At 32.0% G+C, this 25733-nt stretch overlaps 1 protein-coding gene across 1 annotated transcript in view; it reads left to right on the forward strand.

Moving 5' to 3' along the window:
- LOC135135667 (alpha-1,3-mannosyl-glycoprotein 4-beta-N-acetylglucosaminyltransferase B) overlaps positions 1-25733 on the forward strand; it is a 124316-nt gene that overhangs the window by 72042 nt on the left and 26541 nt on the right. Inside the window, exons 3-6 of the mRNA XM_064064802.1 lie at positions 6658-6704; positions 19671-19843; positions 19898-20035; positions 20264-20394. Coding sequence (XP_063920872.1) covers positions 6658-6704; positions 19671-19843; positions 19898-20035; positions 20264-20394 — 489 coding nt within the window. The remainder of the gene's footprint in view (positions 1-6657; positions 6705-19670; positions 19844-19897; positions 20036-20263; positions 20395-25733) is intronic.

The following is a 25733-nucleotide window of genomic DNA, read 5'->3' on the forward strand; positions in this document are numbered from 1 at the left end:
CTATTGGCATTTATCTAGAAAAACGAAATTTTATTAATCATATTGCAAATATTGTCCTGAGCTTCAAATAACTATGAAAGGTTTGGGTTTTATGGTAGTTTGGAGACACCACTGGGTGTTAAGCTATCCTTTCAGGTAAATTCGCGCCCTAATTACTTTTGGAAATACCGTTCATTCCCAATATTTTTGTTCGTTAGTTAAGTGTATTAATTGTACGTTTAGTGGTGGCCGAAGGGACGTTATACTATTATATTTCATCGTGAGTTTGTATTGAAAGCATTTAAAGGGATACAGGTATACCAATATGTCGAAGATGACTCAAATTAATTTATGGATTAAACCTTTTCCTAAACTTATTCTTCAAGAACGAACTGTGTTTTGTCGCGCCTGCCCTAAATTGGTAAGTATTTTTACATCTCTGGACGTAGTACGCAGTTTTTCTATTTACCAATATATATAGGTACTTTAGAATCACCGGAAAAACTTGTTGTTACAAAAATTGGAAAATATTTAAAAATAAATTGGTACCAAAGTAATAATAATAATAATAATATATTTTGCCCAACAGAATAAAAAAATAGTAATTAAATAGTGGATTACTACTATTTTTTAATTTGTTCTGTTTATATTTATTTTTTAGTACAAGAATTTTATCTTTAAAAACGTGATTTATGTGTTAGTGAGATGTAATTAAACACCATGCAATGTGATTTATGTATTTTTTGTAATAAAACGTAAGCTCGGGAAACCTGTTTTTGTATTTTATAAATAAATTTAGTTCGCTTATTAAGCTTTTTTTTTAATTTTTGGAGCATAATATGCAACTGCATATCTCTGCATATATTAAGAAAGTTACTGCATATTTGCATAAATTTGGTGCATATCATATGATCATATTTCTCAAAATTTTGCTGCATATTTTCCGCTCTCTAAATATGACATGTTCCTAACAAAACAGCTTTTTGAATTTTGATAATTATTGAATCATTCAAATGCAAAGACTTTAAATTCTCAACTAAGCTATTTAGAACTACACCTACATTAGAGATAACTAGGGGTAGAATTGAAGTTTCTTTAAGATTCAACATGGATTTCATTTCTATCGATAATTGTAGATATTATTATTATTATTATAAACTAATTAATTAAACATTCAGAACGTGATAACTTTATTGAATATTTATATAAAACTTAGAAATTATTTTTTTAACTGAAGAACAACCACAAGAAACTAAAAACATTTAACTATCGTGTTGTTCAAATAAAACTGTAAGTAACTAAAAAAAGTCCCGATCTCAATTATGATGGATTTTTTTATTCGTTGGCAAACCAAGGGGCGGAGCGTAATTGCAAAATACATATTTCCGTAAAAAAAATTTGAACATGTTTTAAGATTCTTGTTGTGAAAAGAAAAATACGTATATTAAGAAGAAAGGGGAAAATATAAGCCCCACCCACCCACCCTGTCTCAGTTGTAGTGATTTTTTTTTATTCGTTGTCAGACCGAGCGGCGGAGTTTAATTGCAAAATTTTACTCTTTCAAGAACATATTTCACACGGTAATTTCTTGTAGAGAAATGAGGTTTTTGCAGCTAAGCTAAGCTCCGCTCTCGTCTGACGATTAATAAAAAAATCGTCACAATTGAGAAGGGGTGAGTGGGCGGGGCTTATATTTTGTTTATTTTTTTTAATACTTTGTATATTAAGAAGAAAGGGCAAAATTGTATATTAAGAAGAAATGGCAAAATATAAGCCCCACCTACCCACCCTGTCCCAATTGTAATGATTTTTTTTATTCGTTTTCAAACCGAGCGGCGGAGTTTAATTGCAAAATCCATATTTCTTTGCAAATTTTACTCTTTCAACAACATATTTCTCATGGTAATTTCTTGTAGAGAAATGAGGTGTTTGCAGCTAAGCTGCGCCCTCGGCTGACGATGAATAAAAAAAATCATCACAATCGAGAGGGGGTGGGTGAGCAGGGCTTATATTTTGTACATTTTTTCTTAATATACGAAATCTTCTTTTCCCAACAAGAAACTAAAAACATATTTAAGTATCGTCCTGTTTAAATAAAACTGTAAGTAACTAAAAAAAAGTCCCGATCTCAATTATGATGAATTTTTTATTCGTTGTCAAACCAAGGGGTGGAGCGTAATTACAAAATACATATTTCCCTAAAAAAATTTTGAACATGTTTTAAGTTTCTTGTTGTGAAAAGAAAAATAGAAAAATACGTATATTAAGAACAAAGGGCAAAATATAAGCCCCACCTGCCCACCCTGTCTTTGTTGTAATGATTTTTTTACTCGTTGTCAGACCGAGCGGCGGAGTTTAATTGCAAAATCCATATTTCTTTGCAAAATTTTACTCTTTCAATGACATATTTCACGTGGTATTTTCTTGTAGAGAAATGTTTATGCAGCTAAGCTCCGCCCTCTGCTGACGATGAATAAAAAAATCGTCACAATTGAAAGGGGCGGGTGGGCGGGGTTCATATTTTGTGTAATTTTTTTTTAATACACAAAATCTTCTTTTCCCAACAAGAAACGAAAAACATATTTAACTACCGTGTTCAGATAAAACTGTGAGTCACAAAAAAAGTCCCGATGTCAATTATGATGAATTGTTTATTCGTTGTCAGACCAAGAGGCGGAGCGTAATTTCAAAATACATATTTCCCTACAAAAATTTTGAACATGTTTTAAGTTTCTTGTTGTAAAAAAAAAGAATACGTACTTATATTAAGAAAAAAGTAAGAGTTTTGGTTGTTTTCACTTACTTACTTACTTATAATTTTATTCTACCTATTGTTCAAACTCAGCATCTATTATTTTGTTGTACAAATGTGAGCCACCCCAGCAGCTTACTTATCACCATTTTCTAATTCTGATTTCAATCAGATTCCTCCAGTGAAATAATGAATGGAGGTATGTTTTCAAACGACAAATTTCCTACGTCTTTTCCACTTAGACGCAAGTTATTTACAATGTTTACTAAAATTGTGTTATATGTCTGGAGTACATTACTGACATTTGTGTTCAGCCATAAATCTCGTCCTTATTTTTGGATAAAGACCGAAAAGTTACGTGATTATTATAAGATGATTACAAAATCTCCAGGCCATTTCAGTAGGGTTGTATTGACAATGGTATGGTGGTAATTTAATGTAAGGACCTCTTAATCACTATCCCATAATGTCTCGTCTGTCAAAAATGGTTTTTTCCGATCAAATCTAAAAAGTTGAATAACGTCCACAGTTCTTTTTCCGCAAATTGTTATCAAATTCTGTAATGTGATTAACTGATTACCCTTGCATTTCACAGTGGTTTGTCTAAATTCGACAAATATCATGTACATTGTCTATTACCACCAAACATATTTTCGTTGGAACAAGTAGCATTTTCTGATTGCGAATTTTATTTGCGTCGAAATTGCTTTTGAAATTTTGAAAGTAATTGTGTAAAAGTGGCAAAGAAATATGCATGAAAAATACATGTCAGATGTAACACCAAACAACCACGTCAATCAATCGTGGTAGCCAAAAAGAAAAAAAATGTTAATCTGCTAAGGTCTAAATAAGTAGGTCGTAAATTTAGATAAGTTTAACGTTTTTGTTGAATAAAGACACCAAATCACAGTTTCAGTACATTTTGAGTATAGTCAGAATGATGAAAACAAGGACCTAAGAAATGATGAAATTCCTTATTAGCTCTTTTGCCATTATGATGTTAACTTTTTGTATCCGTAATTACTTAACACTGAAATACTCATTTTATTATAAAGTTACACTGGCTCTTAAAGTAGACAATTTCAATTTTAATGGAATAAATTTAAACAATGAAACAGCTTGAGGGAGTCAGACAGATAGTGCTCGGATAATGGGATTGCAGAAGGGTAATTGACGATTGAAAAGCAAATCCATTGTGAAAATCGTGGTGAGACAGTTCATTTATTTCAACTTATTTGCACATCAACACCATTGTGTAGAACGAAACACTAAAACCCCAGTACGAATGCCCTAGAAAATGGAACTGCGTTAATACCATATAAAAATTCTAGAACCTCCCATGCAATTAACATCGAATATCCGTCGACACTTGAAAGGTTCGCAGGCGCGCATTGTGCCAAATCGTAATTTATTAATGCGTTTAAATTTTTAAAGAGGGTTGGGTTAAAATCGCGCGGAATAACGTCAAACATGTGATAAAACCTGAAGGCTCGGTCTTCGCGGAATTGGAACACGAACAACCATTAAATCTCTGGAGCCTGTTGATTAAAATTTCATTTCATTAATCATCGAAACCCGGTCGAACTTTATAAATAGAAGTCGAGTGCTGCGTTTAATGGGTGATGAGGGTTGTTTTTTCTCGTCATACAAGCTTTATTTTTGGATTAAAAAGCAGAGTACTTAATTAAATGCCTAATTAAATGAGTTCGGCGATCAAAATTTCGTTCGCGTATAGTTGACAGTTTTAGAACACTAGCGGGAGAACCTTATTGAACCATGAAATTAGAACCATTAATTTTCTTTTGTTTCTGCACAGTAGATTAATGAATGCTCTTTAGCCGTTAGGGATTACAAATTAAAATTCTTTCCGTTCTTATTAATTTCTCTTCGTTAAAATTATCCACGAATTTAGTAAAGACTAAGTAAACACTAATTTAAGTTTTTAAGTCGGGCGATTTGCTATCGTTATTAAACGTAATCAGCTTGCAACCATACCGCTCTACAGAGCAACGGGGGATAATTTTTTCTTCGAAAAACAAATTCTTAACTTGTTTGCTGTAGGCTCTTACGAAAAATTAACCACTGGAAATGACGTTGCTTAATCACAAAACATCCTGCTCTCATTTTAAAATGGATCCTAATAACAATGCCAGGGAAATGAGATGATTATGGACGTAATTTTACACCATTTAGTTTCTGATCCGCAGATAATAAGAAACCTGAGGAAACTATTGCAAAGAAAAAAGCTCAAAAGCCGTCGTAGTCACTCAAGTGTATAGAAAATTAACTCTCTGAAAATTGATTTTTGAGGTATGTGAATTCTTGAAGACTTAAAATTTTAATTTACTTCTTGCTGTTGGGGAAAATATACAATATCATGTAAATTTCATTTTTCGGTTGATTAAATCCTATATACTTGATTCATCTTCACTCTGTACCTATGTGTAACAAAATATACAAATATTAAAGTCGCAAGGACTAAAGCGTGAATCCCAACATATTTAGTTAGATTTTTTCTAGTCAGAAAAAATAAGAATCCCGCTGAATTCATGCATAATAGATGCTAACGATGAAATAAATTAGTTTAGAATTAACATAATTTTTGTTTGGTGGGTGAAGTTATACCATGGTGAAAATTCCATAAATTCCTTTTTAATCAGCGCGATAAGAACGTTTCTTGCCTATTGCGCAGACAAGATTTTCGCCACTTAAAAATTAATACAATAATGCGAAATCTCAATTCAAGTCAATAACGTTTGGTATTCTCACTGCTGCTTCCATCTATGGATGAAATGAGTAGAAGATGAAACAGTTTTTGGCTTACATATTATTAGTAGTATTCGCCCAAGAAGTTTGCTCAAAAAGAGCTAAAACGTTCGTAATGATAAAAATACGTGAAGAGTGATTGAAATATTTGCTGTGAGAGATATTGTATTCTTAAATCATATGGAACTACCACTGTGGACCTTATTTATAAAAATGATATGTATTGTTATTTAAAAAATAAACTATGCATATGGGTATTAAAACCAGAATAATATTGTTCATAGTAGATCCATATATAAATGTAATTTCTTCTTACACAAAAGAAAAAATAAAAAATAATGCCGGTAAGAATTGAAAAATATAATGATAGTCAAAGTTTTAAAGCTTATTTACATAAATTTCAATATATTTTATTAGTTCCACCCTTCCAATTTTTCATTTTAACGATCAATACTACAATGGTAAACTTTAATAATATACCGGGTGTGTCACTAAGCACGCGGTTCTCGATATCTCATTAATTACATTACATATACGCATATAAAAGTGTTTGTCCTGACAGAACCTAAATTACTGCGGTTAGAAACATGAAATTTGGACACAAGGTTCTTTTTGTAATGTAAGCACCCAGTATGAAAGAATTTTAGGAAATTCCATCCCAAAGGGGGTAAAATAGGGGGTGAAAATTTGTATGGGAGCCCTGTGAGTTTTTAAGTTCAACAGGTTCATTGTGGGGGAGGGGGTAAATGAACAAAATGAAGTTTATCAGGGGCTGAAAAATAATGTGTCGTAATTCAAGCGGAGCTGCGCTAGCCTAATTAAAGAGAAAAAAAATCAGAGACTAAAGTTGTAGAGTCCTAGCCCACAGCTTAGTTTTAAATGGGATACGCTATATATTTTTCAAAATTCTTATTACCCTCTTTCTGGGCTTTATAACCGTAGTTTATTTTTGAAATTCAAATGCGATGTTGCCATATTATTCCAATTTTATTGATCAAATCAGGAACGGCGCCCCAAAAATTCGACAATATACTACTGTTACTACATATTAGTATTACACTGTAGTATGTACTATAATGTCGTTAGTGAAAGTGGATCTTAATTAATTAAATATTTATTTGCTTTATTTCATTCTTTAATTATTTTTTTTTTCTTTACAGACCGATCTTGAATACGTACTTCAGGTGGCAAAGGAAATTGAAATGAGGTAAGTTTCTTTGTCTTATTTTGGAATTATAAAATTATTCTATACATTAAGATGAGTAATTGATCCTGACGTACTCGACTAGTTTAACACTTGTTGAAGCAGCGTGCAGGTCACCATGCTTTTATATGATTCAAATTTTAACCTACTCTAGTCTTCCTGTGTATCTAAGGGATTTCTGACAGTTATTTTATACGCATTACATGTTCATTGTAAAATTGGTACTGAATATGATCTATTTCTAGAACTTATAAACTGCACTAATGTTAATGTGGGCCCAATAATGTTATGGATATTTCATGTCCTAACGGTCCTGTGGGGCAAGATCTATTTGTGGTGGACTATTGAAAAAGTTTACAATTATTTTAAAAAATTCAAAGTACACTACACAGAAATTTTTAGTCATTTTGATTTACCACACCTACAAAAAGTCGAAATAGGTTCAGACAGTTATGCAGAGTGATAAAATTTCAAAATTGTCGGTTTTCCACTATTTTCGAAACGGGACACCCTACGTTTTATACAAAGTTTGAATCTGTCCTGGGATAAGTTTGCATCTAATACCAGATTTGCTGGTACCAATGGTTCCGAAAGAACAATCAGAATGAATGACAAAAAGTTTTGTTGTATGTATCAAAAGAAAGCTTACTTAGAAGTAGGTTCAAAAATCTTACAAAATACAGGTAAAATTAAAATATGTATTACCCTTTTACTGTGACGTAGCAACTGTCAATTTTTATTCAACTCATAGATTTTGAATGAAACAAAGAAAATTCAATTGTTTAGCATGTCGAATTCTGTCAACAAAACATTTGTCAAATTTGGCCGAATTCAGTAATTATGTCGCGGTATAACGAGCAAGCGCATTTTAAATGTCGCAACTTTCTTTGAAGAGAAAAAAGAAGCATTTCTCCAGGTTAAGATTACCATAGTTCCGCTACAAATGTGCTATTTCGAGCTTAATTAGCTTTGAAAATTTCTGAAAAAACCGTCACAAATATTAATATAATTAACCAACAGATGATTACAAAAAAAACATGTCTGAAAAAATGAAATTACGAAAAATTAAAGTAACCGACGGCTTAAAATACTACATTAGGGACGCCATCTGTAGAATGTATACTAAGGAAGAATAGATTACAATGGCGACGTCACACAGAAAATTGAAGAAGAAAATGAATTTTTCTTATTGTGGTAGTTCCCTCAGAAATTGGTGAAAAAATATCAGTTTTAGGTGGAAGAGAGTTAACAACAGAAAGTAGTTAATTGCATTACTGGACATGCAACTAAAAAGCCTACAATTTCTACGTAAATTTATTAAAAATCAAGAATCGTAACATCTCTTCCAACCAGTTTTTTTTTACGAAACATGGGTTTAGTTCAGTTAGTTCCAAATTTAAGACAAAAGTCTCTTATTACATTGGACAATACTAGCTATCATAACGAGTTAATTAAAGGAATGCCAAATACATATTGGATAAAACAGACATTAATTGATTCGTTAAAAAGTAAGAACGTCGATTTTCCTGAACATGCAACGAAGAATGAAATTTGGTATATTGTATCAAAAAAAACACAAACTAAAATTTATAATTTAGTCTTTCGATCAGAAAATTTTAAGACTTCGGCCATATGATTGTCATAATAATAATTTTAATTTATTATTTGCCTTACAGGCTTAATAAGATTCACAGTAGGGGTACAAATTAACTTAATCTACATAATACAAATAAATCAATAAAATAAAATAAATATTCGAGTTTTATATAATAATAATTGTTCTATTCTTTCTCTTGCCCACCTGTTAGTTCCCTTATCTTCCGTACTTGTTTCATCCAGTCCAGTCCTCTTCCATCCTCATTTAGCACTTCTTCCCTAGTTTCCTCTGATTCTCTCAATCCTTCACATCCTTCCAGCATATGCTCTATTGTTGCTCCCTCTCTCCAACATATCCTACGCCTTCTATCAATTTCATCCATCTAAAAATTATTCTTTTTCTCTTCATTTCCACACCTAAATCACGCCATTATTCTTTTCTCCTTTATACTCTCTCTGTGTGTGTACTTTGGTATTTCATCCTTTACTATTTTTCTATACTCTACACTCCGATATTCTCGATCTGCGTTCTTGTTTATCTATATCCTTATCTCTTACACTCAGTTCTCCTTTCATACTCCTTCCCATTTCTCTCATTCTCTCTATTTCTTCACATGCATATCCCTTTCCTTCATAATACTTGTCTCTTTCGTTCCAAACATGTTTTCCCCCTTCCTTTCTTATTTCTTTCAAACATTCTCCCTTTTACCCGCTTCCACTCTCATTTTCTCCCTTTTTGTTTCTTCTCTCACTATATATCCCGGCGTATACTTTCCCAATCCCAATGTGAATTTTAAGTATTTTTCTTCATTTTCCCTCCAGCCCCAAATCTCAGCTCCGTACATAAATACAGTTTTGATCAAACTATCAAACATTCTTCTATTATAATCATGTCAAAATTTTCTCTCTCCTATTCCCCATACTATTCCTATCACTTTGTTCGCTTTTTGGACCATTTCTTGAATATGCGCTCTATCTGAGTTATTGCTCTTTAATGTATATCTCACTCCTCTATTTGTATAAACACTTTCGCTCGCTATTCCATTCACTCTCACCTCACTTATTGTTTCTTCATATATTTCTTCCATTTTCGTTACCAGGTACGCATCTCCTCCCTTTCTCCTCAAATACTCCCACATTTTCTCTCTATTCACGCTATCAAACGCTGCTTTGAAATCTATGAACAATGCGTACATTCGTCCACCCTCTTTCCTTATTTCTCTTCCCATTAAACCCTGCCTGACCATCTGGTAACATACCCCTTGCTTCCATCTGCCTTTCGTAACTTCTCATCTAGTATCATTGCATATATCTTGTACATCACTTTTTTGACCGCCATATGATTATCATTTCAATGTTATTGAGATGGTATGGAACCACTGTAAGCAACAATACGACCAATTAGTAGATTCAACTAATTAAAAAACAGAAGCAATAATTCGTCTTTGGAACATTGCAATTCATGATGTTTCAACTGAACAATGGAGACATTATGTTGATCATTTTGTTAAAATCATTGGAGAGCTTGGAATACCATGAAAGTTTGTGACACCCCTGGTATTAACAATTTTCCTTCTGATACTGATTAGTTAGGTACGTTAGCGACTAGTTTTTGAAGTAAATTTTGATTCTTTTTGTATCTACCTTTGTTCTTACCATAGTTTATATAAAGGTTTATAGTTTTGTATTACTTTTTTTTTGCGGAAAAATTTATTTTTAAGAAATTCGGACTATGTAAGCAATATAAAATATGTCAAAATTTACAATAATTTTAATTTCACCATTAAAAGAAATTGAGGTAGGAATGAAAGTTCTCTCTAATAATGATTTTACATAAAAAATGGTAAAACAATTTCATAAAAGAAAAAGCCTCGGCCAAAGCTGAAATGCAGAGTAGGTAAAATTCCTCCCCACCTCCTGCACTAGCAAATATACTGATAACAATAATTTTCCACTTTTCTTTAATACAATGCAAACTGATTTTAACATAATTTTCAAGTACGGCCCATATCTTTACGACAGCGTGTTTTGTTTTTTTGTGACGTCACTGCAAAAGGGTAAAATTTGGACTATATCCCATTTGAAAAACATAACGATAACCGACAGTTTGTAAATTTAAACGTCCTGTAAGAATAAATTAAAAAAGTATTCAGCTGTTGTACGTAAGTATACGGTAAGTTAATAGACTACATAATTATTATAAAACTATAGTGCAACATGTATGAGAGTTATGTCAAGAAGAAAATTAGTGGCAATTACTTACTTTCACATTAATGTTCTACCAAAATTTTAAATATTTCTTAACAGCGAACCGCTACTAATGCATTATTATAACCTTGAAAAAAATGTTCAAAGTGGCAAAAAATCGGACGCTTAAATGTTCTTTTATGCATTTACAGTGCTATTAATATGTACTTTGTTAGTTGCTTCTAAAACTTATGATTTGTTTTATATGTTTATGCAGATGTTGTCTACACTACTAACCGCTTCATATTGTTATTGTTTCCTGCAAGTCTTATCACAGATCATTTAATGCCTTACGGCTGGCGTGCATCTCGTTCACCGAGTTTCAGAACTACCCACGGCCACTTGTCGGAGATCCTGATTTGTTCACTTAAATCGTTTTCGTGTATTCATTCACACAGTTTCGTGTCGCTTTTTCGCGTGAATAACCTTTTTCACTAAAACTTGTAGAAATCTGCCAAATTCTACTTAAATAATAATAACAAACGTTTATTATTCACACCCATGCCCTGCTTGTTCAGACCTAACTAACAATGCCACCGTCATATTCACTTACAAAATGTTGAAAAAGCGTAAATTGGTGATCAACATTATGAAAATGATGTATATATACCGAGAGCAAAACATGATCAAAGATAGCCGTGTATTTTTTAAAGTATGTCTTTGATCGCTGCATTTTCAACTCAAACTGTCAAATTGACGGTAATCTGATAAGACAGATTCTAGCAAAGACAAATCTTCAAAAATCCATGGCTGTCTTTGATCGCTTTTTTTTGCTCCCTAGGTGCACTTTATTTTTAAGGACAGTTTGTCGCCCCCTTATTTCAGCAATTTATTACAGTCTAAAAATGACACGATAAGGATGTTGTGTGAATATCACGTGTTTTCGTATTCAATCAGACATTCCTACACGAAATGTTAGTTTCTTGCTGTAAGCACATTCTCATACCTCAAGAATTACAGAAATAAGAAACCATTACGCCCTCGTTTATCAACATTGTTAACATTACATGATTCCACCTATCTGTTTAAAGATGATATATTTAAAAACTAAGTATTGTTATTCATACTACTGGACTACATTCGCCACCATATGCGATGATCTATTTCAGTCTGGTATTTCAGTAACCTACTGCTCTTCAGAACGATCGTACTAGCTTTATATTTCATTATATATTTAAGCTTGCCATGCTAAACTGTGGTATACAGAAATTACATTGTCAAGAAAATTTAAAATTTAGCAACTGCAATTTTCAGCAACATGGGCGACATAAAATATGGCGAACCCATAAAGGAGAAAAAGTGTTGTAAACTAATAAAACAAAAGTATTTAATAGAAGGGAATTTCATGTACTCATAAAATTATTTGCTGATTTAGGATTGTGTTAGGAAAGGTTTTCAGTATTGTACAGAAACAGTATTTGGACGCAAATAACAAATAAAGTATAACCAGTTTTAACTCTTTATTAATGTTTGCTTTCATTATTCATTTTTTTAAACGGATACATTGTAAAATGATCCCTGATTACAAAAACTGCAGTTTCAGCTAAAATTAAATGAAGCATACAAAAGGTTGAATTATTTCGGCCTAGATATTGTCAAGCGATGTGATTATTCCACGGTTTATAAGCTTGTTATAGAAGAGAATCTGCTTCTACATTTTTTTTATGCACGAAACACTCCACAACGTAACATGAACTAACTGTCGATTTAATTTTTGTCTTTTTATTTAAGCAAACAAATGGCAAACTTGTGCAAACTGGTTTTCTGTCCCCATCTTTATTAGACAGATAATCTCCGAAACCACTGGACCGATTGTTATCAAATTTCTATATATTTATATTATAAAATGCTCATCAAAATTTACCTGATCTTCCCCGTCAACAATTTGATGATGCCATTTCATAGGATTCCAAATTAAATTAATTCAAATGTTATACAATAATATACTTCTACACTTGTGGTGCGCTTTGAGTTTTTAAACGGCCAAATTTTCGCAAAAAAAATATCACAGTATAACAGCGGTTTACCACTAGTAGGCCAGGGCCGATGAAAACTACAAATCCTATCGAAAAAAGTTAAATAGCAAAGTTCTATGTAATAAAAGGATCTACAACTTTTGTATTTAGACTTTTTTTATCTCCCACAAAAAAAATTCTTTTTTTACGAAATTTGGTGAAAACTTACCTATTTATGTCCCAAACTCACTGTAATTTTTTTGTCAAAATATTTATTTTTTCCCACTTATTTTGATTTAATATCGAAAAACAACCCTAATTTTCAATCGAAAATTCGAAATCCAATTTTTTTTAATGATGTAAAATTTTGAGCTATTTAAAAAATTTACACTTTAATTACTCGAAAAAAGTAAGATTCCATGTTACATTGATAAACTAAAAAATTGAAAATCAATTAAACAAACGCTTTCTGTTGGTGGGAGATTTGTCAATATGAAAGATGATTTAATTCTTGCCAACTGATTTTCGAAATCGTAATTGATTCAGTGGTATATTGTCATTTTTACATTTATAAATATATTTGATTGTAATCCATTTTTTGCGATACCTTCTTTTTTTGCATGTTTTTTATAAAAAATATTGGCCAAATTTGACAAATTTTCTTTGGCCATATAAATTATTTCCAGTGAATATTTTAGTAGTTAAATAAAAAATTATATTAAATTATAAATTATGCATAAAAATTTATCGTACGACAATGTTTTTATTGCGCGTCTGTGGATGAAAGTAAAGATACTAATATGGTTAGTACAAAATGGGGGTAGGTGGTATTTTTTGATGCCAAATCTTAAAAAATTAAAATAAAAATTTTGTCTGAAATTTTTTTTTTCTTTTTTTGGGTGGGCCACCCTTATCACCTAGGGACCTACCGAATATAGACAGAAAATTTCATAAAAAATTAGTCAAGCCGTTTCGGAGGAGTTTAGTTACACACACTGTGACACGAGAATTTTATATATTAGAAGACAATGAATTTAGGATGTTTTTCTTTCCTTTTCCGGCAAACCCAGATGTTGTATCGCAACCAGAAAAACAATACAGGAATGGAACTATATTTTTGAAGGATTCATATTTGAAACCATTGGACGGGAAAAATAGATTTCCAGAACCTGGTTTGAGAACATAAATGTCATAATTATTTGAATTCAATTGATTCAAAAGGACCAAAAGATCAATATCTGGGCCCACAGCTATGACATTTTTATTAGTATCTCTGGCAGTTTCTATCGAGACCTTAATTATGTCAGCATCAGCATCTTTTTCTGCTTGTTTACAGGAAAATCCTTGTGACTGTAGATTCCAAAAGTTTTTTTTAAATAAGTCAATTCATCACGATTCTCTTCAAGTAACTCAGCCTGCACGTGTATTTTTATAAACGGTGTTGTTCATTCTTCTGATGAGCTAAAATTTTCCGTAGGCCATTCAGGTATATATTTTATCTTAAAATAGCAATAAATAGGCATCTATGCATATAATTTAAAAATCATCCTACAACTTTAACAAAATATTGTACATGTCTTACAAAGTATTAAGTTTATTAACCTATTTGGTTGTTAATTATGGTAGTATATTTCGATTTGCAATTTTTTAATTTATCAATGTGACATTGAATCTTACGTTTTTCGAGTAATTAACGTGTAAATTTTAATAAATAGCTCCAAATTTTACATAATACTTAAAAAACAAATTTTTGAATTCGAGTTTTTTCGTTTTGTTGCATTTCCTGTGAAAATTTGCCATAGTAATGTATAATTTTTTTTATACTATCAGAAAGTAGAGAGTTCAGCGAGCAAAAAGCATACCGATTTTTTTAAAAAAGCATATATTTTGACGTGAGAATTTTCGATTGAAAATTAGGGTGGTTTTTCGATATTAAATCAAAATAGGGGGGAAAAAATAAGTATTTTGAATAAAAAAAATTACAGTGAGTTTGGGACATAAATAGGTAAGTTTTCACCAAATTTCGTGATTTTTTTTTGTGGGAGATAAAAATAAAAAACCAAAAGTCAATTATTTGCATTTTTCGTAGAAATTTTGAAGTTTATAAAAAAAGTTTAAATACAAAAGTTGTAGATCTTTTATTACCTACAACTTTGCTATTAAACTTTTTGCGATAAGACTTGTAGTTTTGCCGGAAATCGTGATAAACCGTTTTCTAGCCTTAAAAGCTCACCCTTTTCTATTTCCCGACCTCAGATCGCCCGTAAATTATTTTTCCTTTTATTTTTGTTATATTTTCTTCCTTTTCCAATGGGTATCATCCTGTTCTAATTTTTTTTCACTTTTTACCATTTTCAAAGGCTTCGGCACTGGCCTATATATAGCATGTATGTAGACGCCCAAGTGTGTAGTAATGTGCGACACGCTGATCTGCGAGTTGCACATTCGATGCCAAACTTGACCATTTTTTCCCTCTTGCGCTGTGATTAATATTATTTATGGTGATGATGCCATCACAAATTTTTTATTGATTAACTTAAGAACGAGTCACCCCATTTTCTCGAAAATGGGAGAGCACGCATGGTTTTATTTAATAATCATAAAATATAATGGCGTAATTAATAATTTTAACCTAAACATCAACACTCGATGTTAAGCATGTTATTATTGCTGAGACGCCATTTTTTCCTCGTTGGTTATTTGTTTTAAATGAAATATTTACATACATAATTTAAATATAAATAAATATATTATCATCCGTACTTGTTCGCCGTTTCTGACATTTGCGTTATAGAAGTTATCACACAACAAAATGCAAAATCAAATTTAATCATTTTTCAAAGAAGCAGGATTTGTTGGTCTTGTACAAATAAACTTCAACCAATTTTTACTTCCCGAGCGTAAGCAAAGGAAGTATTGTAATCGAGTCCGTCGGCCGACTCTCTGCTTTTACGTTTTCTCGATCTTTCATGACCCCTAGAAGACGAAGAAATAAGTCTCCCATTTCCGTCTGTCTGTCCGTCCGTCTGTCCGTCCGTCTATCCGTCTGTCCGTCTGTCCGTCCGTCTGTCCGTCTGCCGTCCCGGATTTTTATTAGACAGATAATCTCCGAAAGTACTGGACCGATTGTTGTGAAATTTTGTACTTATATTAGGAATATCATGTAGATGGTAAAACGCTAACCAAAATTTGTCTAATCATCCCCACCACTAATGCGATGACGTCACTTCAAAATTGTACATAGTAAATAGGTCTTAAATTGTATAAAATAACATAGTCCTACACATGTAGTTTACGACTCCGAATTCAGTTTTTACCCGAAACGTCCAGATTTTTGGAAAAAAAATCAAAATTATAAAACAACATTTTGCAATTTAATTTTGAATCTGCTAACCCGAATGTTTTGAAATGTTGCAGATGTTTTAAGGCTCTAAAGAGCATCATAAATCTTTAGTCAAAATATATTTGGTTATCCCCTCCAAAAACTTGATGACGTCAGCTCAAAAGTTTGCCAAATAAATCCTATCTAAAATGTACAAAATATGATGCGTCTGTACTTGTGATATATCACTCCATTCATATTTTTTGGATTTGCATATACAGGGTGACTCAAAAAAATTAATGAATGCGTAAATATATTTTATTGATTTAATCAGGAACTAAAAAACCGAATGCTCTGAAATCTTGCAGATGTTTTAAGGTCATAAAGAGCATAATAAATGTTTAGCCAAAATATATTTGCTTATCCCCTCCAAAAACTTGATGACGTCAGCTCGAAAGTTTGCCGAATAAATCATATCTAAAATGTACAAAATATGATGAGTCTGTACTTGTCATTTATCACGCCATTCATATTTTTTTGATTTGCATATACAGAGTGCCTCAAAAAAATTAATGAATGCGTAAATATATTTTATTGATTTAATCAGGAACTACAAAACGGAATGCTCTGACATCTTGCAGATGTTTTAAGGTTATAAAGAGCATAATAAATGTTTAGTCAAAATATATTTGCTTATCCCCTCCAAAAACTTGATGACGTCAGCTCGAAAATTTGCCGAATAAATCGTATCTAAAATGTACAAAATATGATGAGTTTGTACTTGCGATTTATCATTCCACTCATATTTTTGGATTTGCATATGCAGGGTGACTCAAAAAAATTAATGAAGGCGTGAATTTATTTTATCGATTTGATCAGGAATTACAAAACCGAATGCTTTGAAATCTTGGGAATATTTTAAAGTTATTATAAGCATGGTAAACTTTTGTTCAAAATGTATTTGTTCATCCCTCCTAAAAAAATTGATGACGTCACCCTTAAATTTTGCTGAATAAATCCTATCTAAAATGCAAAAAATATGATGAGTTTGTACTTGTGATTTATCATTCCATTCATATTTTTTAGATTTTCTTAAGAGGTGGTTCAAAAAAATTAATGAAGTCAATTTATTTTATTGATTAAATTAAAGGCAACACTTATTATTAGTATTACACCCCAACCAACCCAATTTGGTAGACACAAAATTTGTTAAAGGAAAAACTCGGTTGAAACATAAGGGTAGCATCGCTTATTTACATCGACTTTAACATTACAGACCTGCATTTGTTTTATGCGATCACTTGGTTCCGCGAATGTGAAATAGACATGTTTATAATCAACCAATTGTGAATTTCACCGTCAAGAATTAAAATAAAACCCAATGTTTTATATAATAAGCGGAAGTCGAAGCAATAAAACCGATGGTCGTTTTGTTTACAGTTTCTCTGTTTGACTTTCACGTATGCTGTTACGCTTGTCATCTTAAATTAAGAATGTTTATACATAAACGATTTTCAGTTGCCGTATACGCGAGTAAATTGTTTCGTTATTTTATTGATTATAAAAAATCAATATTCAAAACGACCCAATTCATTTTCCCAAAAATTTGGGAATACAATAATTTTATTCTTAGTATTACACTACATCTATCCCAACTGATATACGTGTCCTTGCAAAAATGTTGATGACGTCATCGCATTTTTTTTTAAATTCCCACTACAAAAATGTAATGAGAAAAAAACACAATAGCCATGCAGTCGTCAAGTTTCCGACAGCGAGGGAAGTACTGTCTAAACTCTTTAGACCAATTTTTTTAAATTTTATAAACCTTCGAGTGGATCATAAAAACGTAGTAATCTTAAGAATTTACTGTCGAAGATAGGGGTTCTTTGAAAATATCTACAAGTACTTTTACAAATAACAGCACGAAAGAGGATGATGTCATAAATAGGTACAGCAATTTAAAAAGAACGTAATCAAAAATACAAATGTTCCTGTTTCAGCGTATTCGACAAATACAATTAATTTAAAAATGGCCGAATTTATTCCTTGAGTAGTTTCCACGCTGTATAATGTAACACCAAACGTTTTACGAGGGCACTAGAGACACATTTAAGTACATTATTTCCTTAGAGCCGTTTTACGCGTCACAAAATTACTCCGGAAATCACTCTTCACCGCAATTAGTTAATCTATATTGGGGGAGGTAGAAGAAGTAACTAGGAATACTTCATTTTGGTCAGTGATGTAACGAAAAAACATCAAGATCTGAAGAATGTATATTTAATGGCGTAAGAAACTACTTAACTATGAACAATTATTATTACTTATAACTACAAAACAAATAAAAACATACCAAAATGGCTTAAATGTAACAACAAAATAACAAAAAAGTCATTGTCAAAATTATACGAAACATTGTTGCGGTTACACTGATTGAGAGCGTCATTCTTGAGATGTTGGTTAATTCTCGTACGTAAAATTGCACTAATAGATTACAATTTAATCTTGAAAAGTTAACATGTTCCACAATTTCATCAAAAATATTGGAACCTTGAAAACTTTCCACTTCCTTTCTTAGCATTAAATCATCTATCGATTGACAATATTTGATATGCATCAGACGTGAGATCATTTATTTATTTATCGTCACGTCAGAGGATAATCGGTAGCAACAGACAATGTCTGAACACACGACATGAATTATTATTGTGTCTGAACATAATGCGAAGCGTCTATTAGGAAAATTTATTGAAAAAAAATCGCACTCAAATACAATTATCATGAATTAGTATTTATATGAAGAATTAACATTAAGTATCTCTGTTACTTATAGATACATGCGCTTCTACCACGATTTCAATACTATTTCAGCTAAAGGAAATAGGTAACTGAAAAATATAATGAATATTTATATTGACGATGAATTTTTGAAAATGTAACAAAGCGATGTTTTCACATTAATATGGGTATGTCAAATCATTTAAAAACATCCCGTTTGTTGTGTTTTATTTTCCAAGTTATACCGTAAAAATCAAGTAAATCTGCCCACTAATTAAAACGTAAAGTTGGTATTTCAGCCAACATTGACTTTAAATTCGAATCGATTGCTGATAATTAATTCAGTTCTTTAACGTATCAATCGCCCACATTTAAAGTAAATTGAAAATTGAAACAAACACGTAGGTACTTGCCTGCAGTCTATTTTTCAACCTAATTATTTAGGTTCAGTGGACTTATATTGGACAGACTTTAAATATGACATAACTTGGCCCCATTTTCTTGAAGAAAAATACAGTTATACCACGAAATTTCAGAATTTTAAAATATTTTCAAATATTGTTTTATTCATATATTCATTAATGGTACTATTCCAAGAAATCTAATAACATTTAAACTCCGATTATTACAGTTAAGCTTTGCTTTAGACAGTTAATTTTGTGAAGGACATGTTTCTATACACAATTGTTATTGAGTTTCTCGTACTATTTTCCATTAAAATTTTGCTGTAAATATTGGCTACTGACAGCCTACGTTTAGTGTCAACACCAGATATTTACGGCAGAATTTTTTGTTATCTGCTTTTACACTGATACGAAACGAACATGACACATTCGAGTTTTTGCAGGAAGTTGAAAACACAATTTGGTCAAAAGCTGCAGTATGCTTATCCGTTCCCGCATTCCAAATAAAAAAATCTCCCCAAATGTACTTTTTAATGTGATCCTGCAGAAATTCAGAATTTTCAATTCAATTTCACTAGTAGCGATGCCATTTCAAATCCCATTAGGAATATTGGAAATGGATATCGGTTTTGTTCTAATTCTAAGCTCACCTTTGTACCTACAGGTTCCCGATGCAAGTGGATTCCGGTTTAATCGAAGTGCTTTCACCTTCTCCGGCCTACTATCCGAATTTAGATAAGCTACGGATCACGTTAGGGGATCCCCCGGAACGAGTTAGGTGGAGGTCTAAGCAGAACTTGGATTTCGCCTTTCTCATGTCCTACTCTCAGCCTAAAGGTCAGTTCTAGACGTAATCCGACACCGAACGAAAATCATTTATGATTTTTCCAGGAACGTTTTATCTGCAACTAGAAGACGATATTTTAGCGAAGCCAAATTACGTTACCGAAATGAAAAAATTTGCCATAGAAAAAATTGCTAGGAAGGAACCGTGGTTTGTCTTGGATTTTTGCCAGCTGGGTTTTATTGGTGAGTTTTTGTAAAGAATAATAAATGAAAGAGGGGAACTTCACCGTCCACTTTATTGCACTTTTTGGGGTCAATTTTCTTTTGTCTGTTTCCTTTATTCATTCATAAAAGATGGATGTGACCGTAAAAGAACTTTCACGTTTGTGTGCTCACGTAAAACAATAAAAGGAAGATGTTCCTCAAATGACTTATTTATCGCCACGCTGTTAATCGGTGCTTTTGTTGCAGGAAAAATGTTCAAGAGTGCAGAACTACCGTGGCTAATACAATTTTTTCAAATGTTCTACAACGATAAACCCGTGGATTGGCTCTTGGACCATCTTATTTTCACCAAAGTTTGCAACTGGGACAAGAATAGTGTGAGTATGGATATTACTTGGCTGTTCATCATTCTGACATTGCGCGACTACACGTGATTCAACGCACTGCTGAATGAAAAATCTTATATACTAAAATATGCGAAACATATGATGTATTAACACGATCTGTCTTGCTTATTATAAAAAGTTAGTAAAGTTCAAGGTTGTAACAAAAAAGACGGTTTAACGATACTGTGATTCACCGGTTCATCCCAGTCACTCAATTACCCAGAGAATCTAATTTGTAATTATTTCATAAACAATATTGACAGCTGGAATATTATAACACCTGACTTCATGCTCTTCTGCGGATAATGTTTCTGAGTACACTCGATTTACTTTGGAAAGCAGAACTTCGTAAATTTAAAATTGACAGATGTTTATAAATCAGATACCTACCATATTTTATTTTTTAAGAAGCGGTATTTCATGTTGTTATAGCATACCCCGTGCCAATTTAGTCAAAAAAAAACAGCACTCAAGGCATTTTCTTAATATGTGGGTACCAGGTGGTTGAAATGGTGCGTAGCAATATCACAAGAAATGAAAACTTAGCATGTCAGCATATCATTAGTATTAAACTTTCCAAAAAATTGTATAGGATTGAAAGGATTTTTGGTAAAATAATGAAGGAAAATAATTATCATTTTGTGATGATCTTTAGAAAACACACACAGCACTTTCTATTATCGGAAAATATTTCGAATCTTCGTTTGCAAGTGCAGATGTAGATAAATACAACTGCACTTTTTGTATCTAAAACGAACACTGTATAAACTCAGTCAGTTACAGAAAAAGTTATATCTCTTTCAAAAAAACAAAAACAGTACAGTATTCTCTACCGTTTCCTGGAAGTTAATAACCTTCGTGTTAAATGCACAGATGTAAAATTGGACATAAATTGACAAAAAGCACAGATGCAACGAGTAACGTAACTGTGACAAAGAAGAAACACTTCCTGTGACATTAATTTACCGGTTATTGGCATCATCGCATTTAACATTGATAACCCAGTACTCAAAGATAACAAAACGTGTTTAACCCATGTGCGTAATATTTTAAGCTGCTGTCGCCTGACAAAATAGGGTTGCATTGTTTTTCATCCAATTTAATTAAAGCTAACAGTACAACCGAGAGTTTATCCACAGACGTAATTTTCATTTTAGTTTCTATTTTTGCGTGTACATAATAAATCCGGGGTTGCGAAAACGGCATATATACATGTAGGTACCAACTAAGACGATGCATTTAATTAAATCGTTGAAGGAGAAAGTGGTTAAGTTGCGTAACGTTAGCAGCACTTTTATATTTGTATGAAGTATTTCATTAACGCAAAAGGCTTGAGGCTGTGTTTCTTCACTGGAGTGTGGCTGTTCCAGATAATGAGTAGTTGTTGTTTTAATGTAGCAATTTTGGAAGATTAAAATACTGAATTTTAATAGATGTGTATTTATTTCAATTATATAAATATTTAATAAGTTAACTGCAACATTTCGTGAAACCGTTATCTGTAAGATGCGAATAAATTATTATACAAAATCTGGCATCTAGAACAAAGTAGAAGCTTCATTTTTCACTAATCAAATTGTATAAACTCACAATGAGGCTATACACTTAAAAGATATCTGCTTTTTAAGTATGCAACTCTACTGTAGACGAGTTTAGTTGGCACAACCATAAATTCGGAGAAATTTCCGTTTATTGCCGTATTTACAGACTTATGTAAAGTTGGAATTGCTAGATAACCTTTGTGTGAACCAGTCTTCACACAGTAGTATTTTTAAACATACCAGTTCCAAAATTAGAAAAGAAATTGGTGTAACTTAATTGCGACATGTTGGCCGCAGCAACTTAAACGACTTAATTGATGGCACATGAAACTTCTAATTTGTTCATAGATGTATTTTTTAATTTTTATTCGTGCAGGGGCCTTTTACAAAAACACTGACTAAATTTAGCTTTGTTGAAAAAAACAATAACATTCTTTTGACATCTGTGCTAGAAATAAGTATATTCGGTTATTACAGAGACAGTCCAGAAATAAATAAATATTAGTTATAACTAAAGCGACATTGAATTTTGATTTTAAAGTATTAACAATTTAAGTAACAGTCTGTGTATTCAAAAAGAATATTTTAGGTTAGATAAACAAATTCTCTATTTAGTAATTTTAATTTAGTTTACTGTCAATATTTTTCTGTTACGTTCCATGTATACTTTAATCCTTAGTTATTCTGTTTATATTTATTATTGCGCGTACTTACGACTGAGTTGATGAAATATTGTTGATCGCTACACTGAAAAAATCGTTCAGAAAAGCGAACATATTTAAAAAAAATCTCGTTAGGGGTGTCGTTGCTTTGGACCTCTTTACAAGTCTTTTTAAATGGGATACATTCGTTTATTCTAGGATTTGACGCTGGAAATGTTCTTTTATTTAAATGGAGTCATGCCAGTGCAACTGATACAAAACAAACTTTTCTTCTTATTGATATAGCTATTAAAAAAGATCTGAGTTGGAGTTGTTTTGAAGTTTTTATCCTTTGCAACGGTTTTAAAAAGAGTTATTTATAGAAATTTTCTCGACTCTTCTTTTTACTTCGTGAGCGTAAGCTAAGGAAGTATTGTAATCGGATCCATCCAACGTTCATTCATTTGTGTTTTCTTGACGTAGAGTATGAAAAATAGGTCTCTCGTTTTTGTTTATCTGTCTGTGGTCTGTGTTGATTTTTATTGTTAAGATAATCTCCGTAGGTGCTGAACCAATTTTGTCAAATGTTACATGTATGTATTCTAAGAATATTGCGTATACGGTAAACCGCTAACCAAAATTTGTCGAATCGTCAGCACGAACAAATGATAATGTCACTTCAAAAGGTCACATAGTACATTTTATTTAAAATATATAAAATAACATACTCCTATACTTGCAGTTTATGAATCCATCTTAGGTTTTTACTCTAGACATCCACATTTTCGGAAAAAAAAAATAATTTTACCACTTAACTTTGAAACTACAAAGCCGAATGGTCTGAAATTGTGCAATCGTTTTAAGATTCTCCTCTTTGGACTAATTTTGTAACCGATATGTTTGTATATGTACAATTCTATAGTAATAAACGCACGTAATAAGCCGCGTATCTATACACAATTGTTGTTGAGGTTCTCATACTATTTTCCATTCAAATTTTGCTGTAAATATTGCCTACTGACAGCCTACGTTTGGTGTCAACACCAGATATTTACGACAGAATTTTTTGTTATCTGCTTTTACACTGATACGAAACGAACATGACACATTCGAGTTTTTGCAGGAAGTAGAAAACACAATTTGGTCAAAAGCTGCAACATGCTTATCCGTTCCCGCATTCCACATCCACATTTTCGGGAAAAAAAAAATACAATTTAACTTTGCAACTACAAAGCCGAATGGTCTGAAATCGTGCAAAAAAGATTCTCCTCCTTGGACTAATTTTGTCAATAAACATTGATTTCATCATTTTTAACTTTGACGTCATGAATTTTTGTAAGGAATAAATATATTATTTTTAGATAAACAATGTAACATTAGTCGTAACGTTCCTCTATTACTTTAATGAAAGTTAGATGATAAACAAACTGTATTTTGTTAGAAAATCCCTTCGGATATTATGCGTCAATGGAAATCGCCAATATATCGACACACATACGGACGTATCCATGGAAACAAACATCCTGCATTTTCCTATTTTATAAGTGAAATGAAACACTCATCACTATAAGAAAACATGAAATCAGATGACGTTCGTTAACATGACCATATTTTGCCACCGTTCGAGAAATGTTGACTTTGGCTCCTGAATTCTCAGCGTGTTAGAAGTAAGCCGTAACGTAGCCTTCGTATTCTGACATAATATGAAGATTTATTACTTCTCGAGCGTAAGCTAGGGTCTATTTGACCAATGACCAATTTAATGTTTTCTTAACGTTTCACAGCTCCTAGTACATGTAAAAACGGGTCTTCTGTTTCCGTCTATCGTCTGTCTGATGTCTATTTAGATGTACTTTCAGAATTACTTAGGTAGAGGTGGTGAACCGGTAATCAAAATTTGTATCTTGGATCTGTCCAAAGTGGTTGCGCATACACGTAGCAAAACAATTTATAGAAGCTTTTATAACAAAAAATAAAACTCGCAGAATCAAATTTTAGAGTTTATTCAAGAGAGTGGACTTTTTTAACTCATTGTGCTTTAGGGGCGAGGGAAATTATATGTAAACAAGTGGAGACTAATTTTTTTGTCATCTTTTTAAGTTTCCTTGTTTATCTACTAACGCTCGTTCCTCCAACAGAAAAATGCCGAAGCTCATTTTATCTCTGCTTATTGAAAGTTTCAAGCGGCTATTTTTTATTAAAACACGCAGTACTTTGATACAAAAAATTGTGCTTTGAGTTCGAGCAAATTGAAGTTAGGTTTTGACAGTGGAAACGAACAGGAAAAGTGGCAATTTCAGGGTTGTTCGCAATTCCAAGTAAAATTTTTTTAACATATTCGGATACATTATCCACAGCACAATAAATCATGTTAAAGTTTCTAAACATCTGCATCATACTCGTAAATTTTTCAACTTCTAATCCAAGATTTGTGCAAAGTTTCACCATTTCGCAGTTAAAGAATATGTTGCTAGTGGTGTTTCGTTTTTCTCGGAGATTCAAGTTCACAGCATATCAAAAATTCACGAATTCAAGGAACGAAATAGTCTGCCACGTATGTTTTTATTAGTGAAACAAACACACGTATTCCAGCCTGGGATATTTTAGTATCACGTGCACTCTGTTACATTTTGTCCGGGATGTGGCCAAAGTTTTATCTACCGAATAACTATCGTATTTGACCTCATACGTCTTCTAATGCCGACCCCAGTTTACAAGGGTGAATTTCGAGCCACAGATCCCAGATAATTACTTGTATGTGCCCTTTTAAAACTATTTTGTAGATTTTTTATGTTACGTAATCAAAGTATGCAGCATTGTCAACTATTTTTAACTTTATTTTTCCAAAAACTTAAAATAAGTAAATATAATTTTATTTGAACAAATCTTTAACAAAAAAAAAATATTTCTATGAGTAACGCCTGCGTTAAAGTAGGATCTCGTCAAGTAGGTAGTTGCATAAATAATTGTCCTGTTTTAAATATTTTAAAGAATTAGAAAAAAACGCTTTCAAAGTTTTGACAGATAAAGGTGCTCAGAAACAATTAACATTTACATTACAATTTTTGTAATTTTAGTTGTAACGCAAACTTCAGTTTCGTTACATAACTACAGTGCATTTAAATAATTGGGTGATTTAGTTAAATTA

The sequence above is a fragment of the Zophobas morio genome, unplaced genomic scaffold (genome assembly GCF_036711695.1).
Source record: "Zophobas morio isolate AGI-343-1 ecotype UQ-CSIRO unplaced genomic scaffold, CSIRO_AGI_Zmor_V1 ptg000024l, whole genome shotgun sequence".
NCBI lineage: Eukaryota > Metazoa > Arthropoda > Insecta > Coleoptera > Tenebrionidae > Zophobas > Zophobas morio.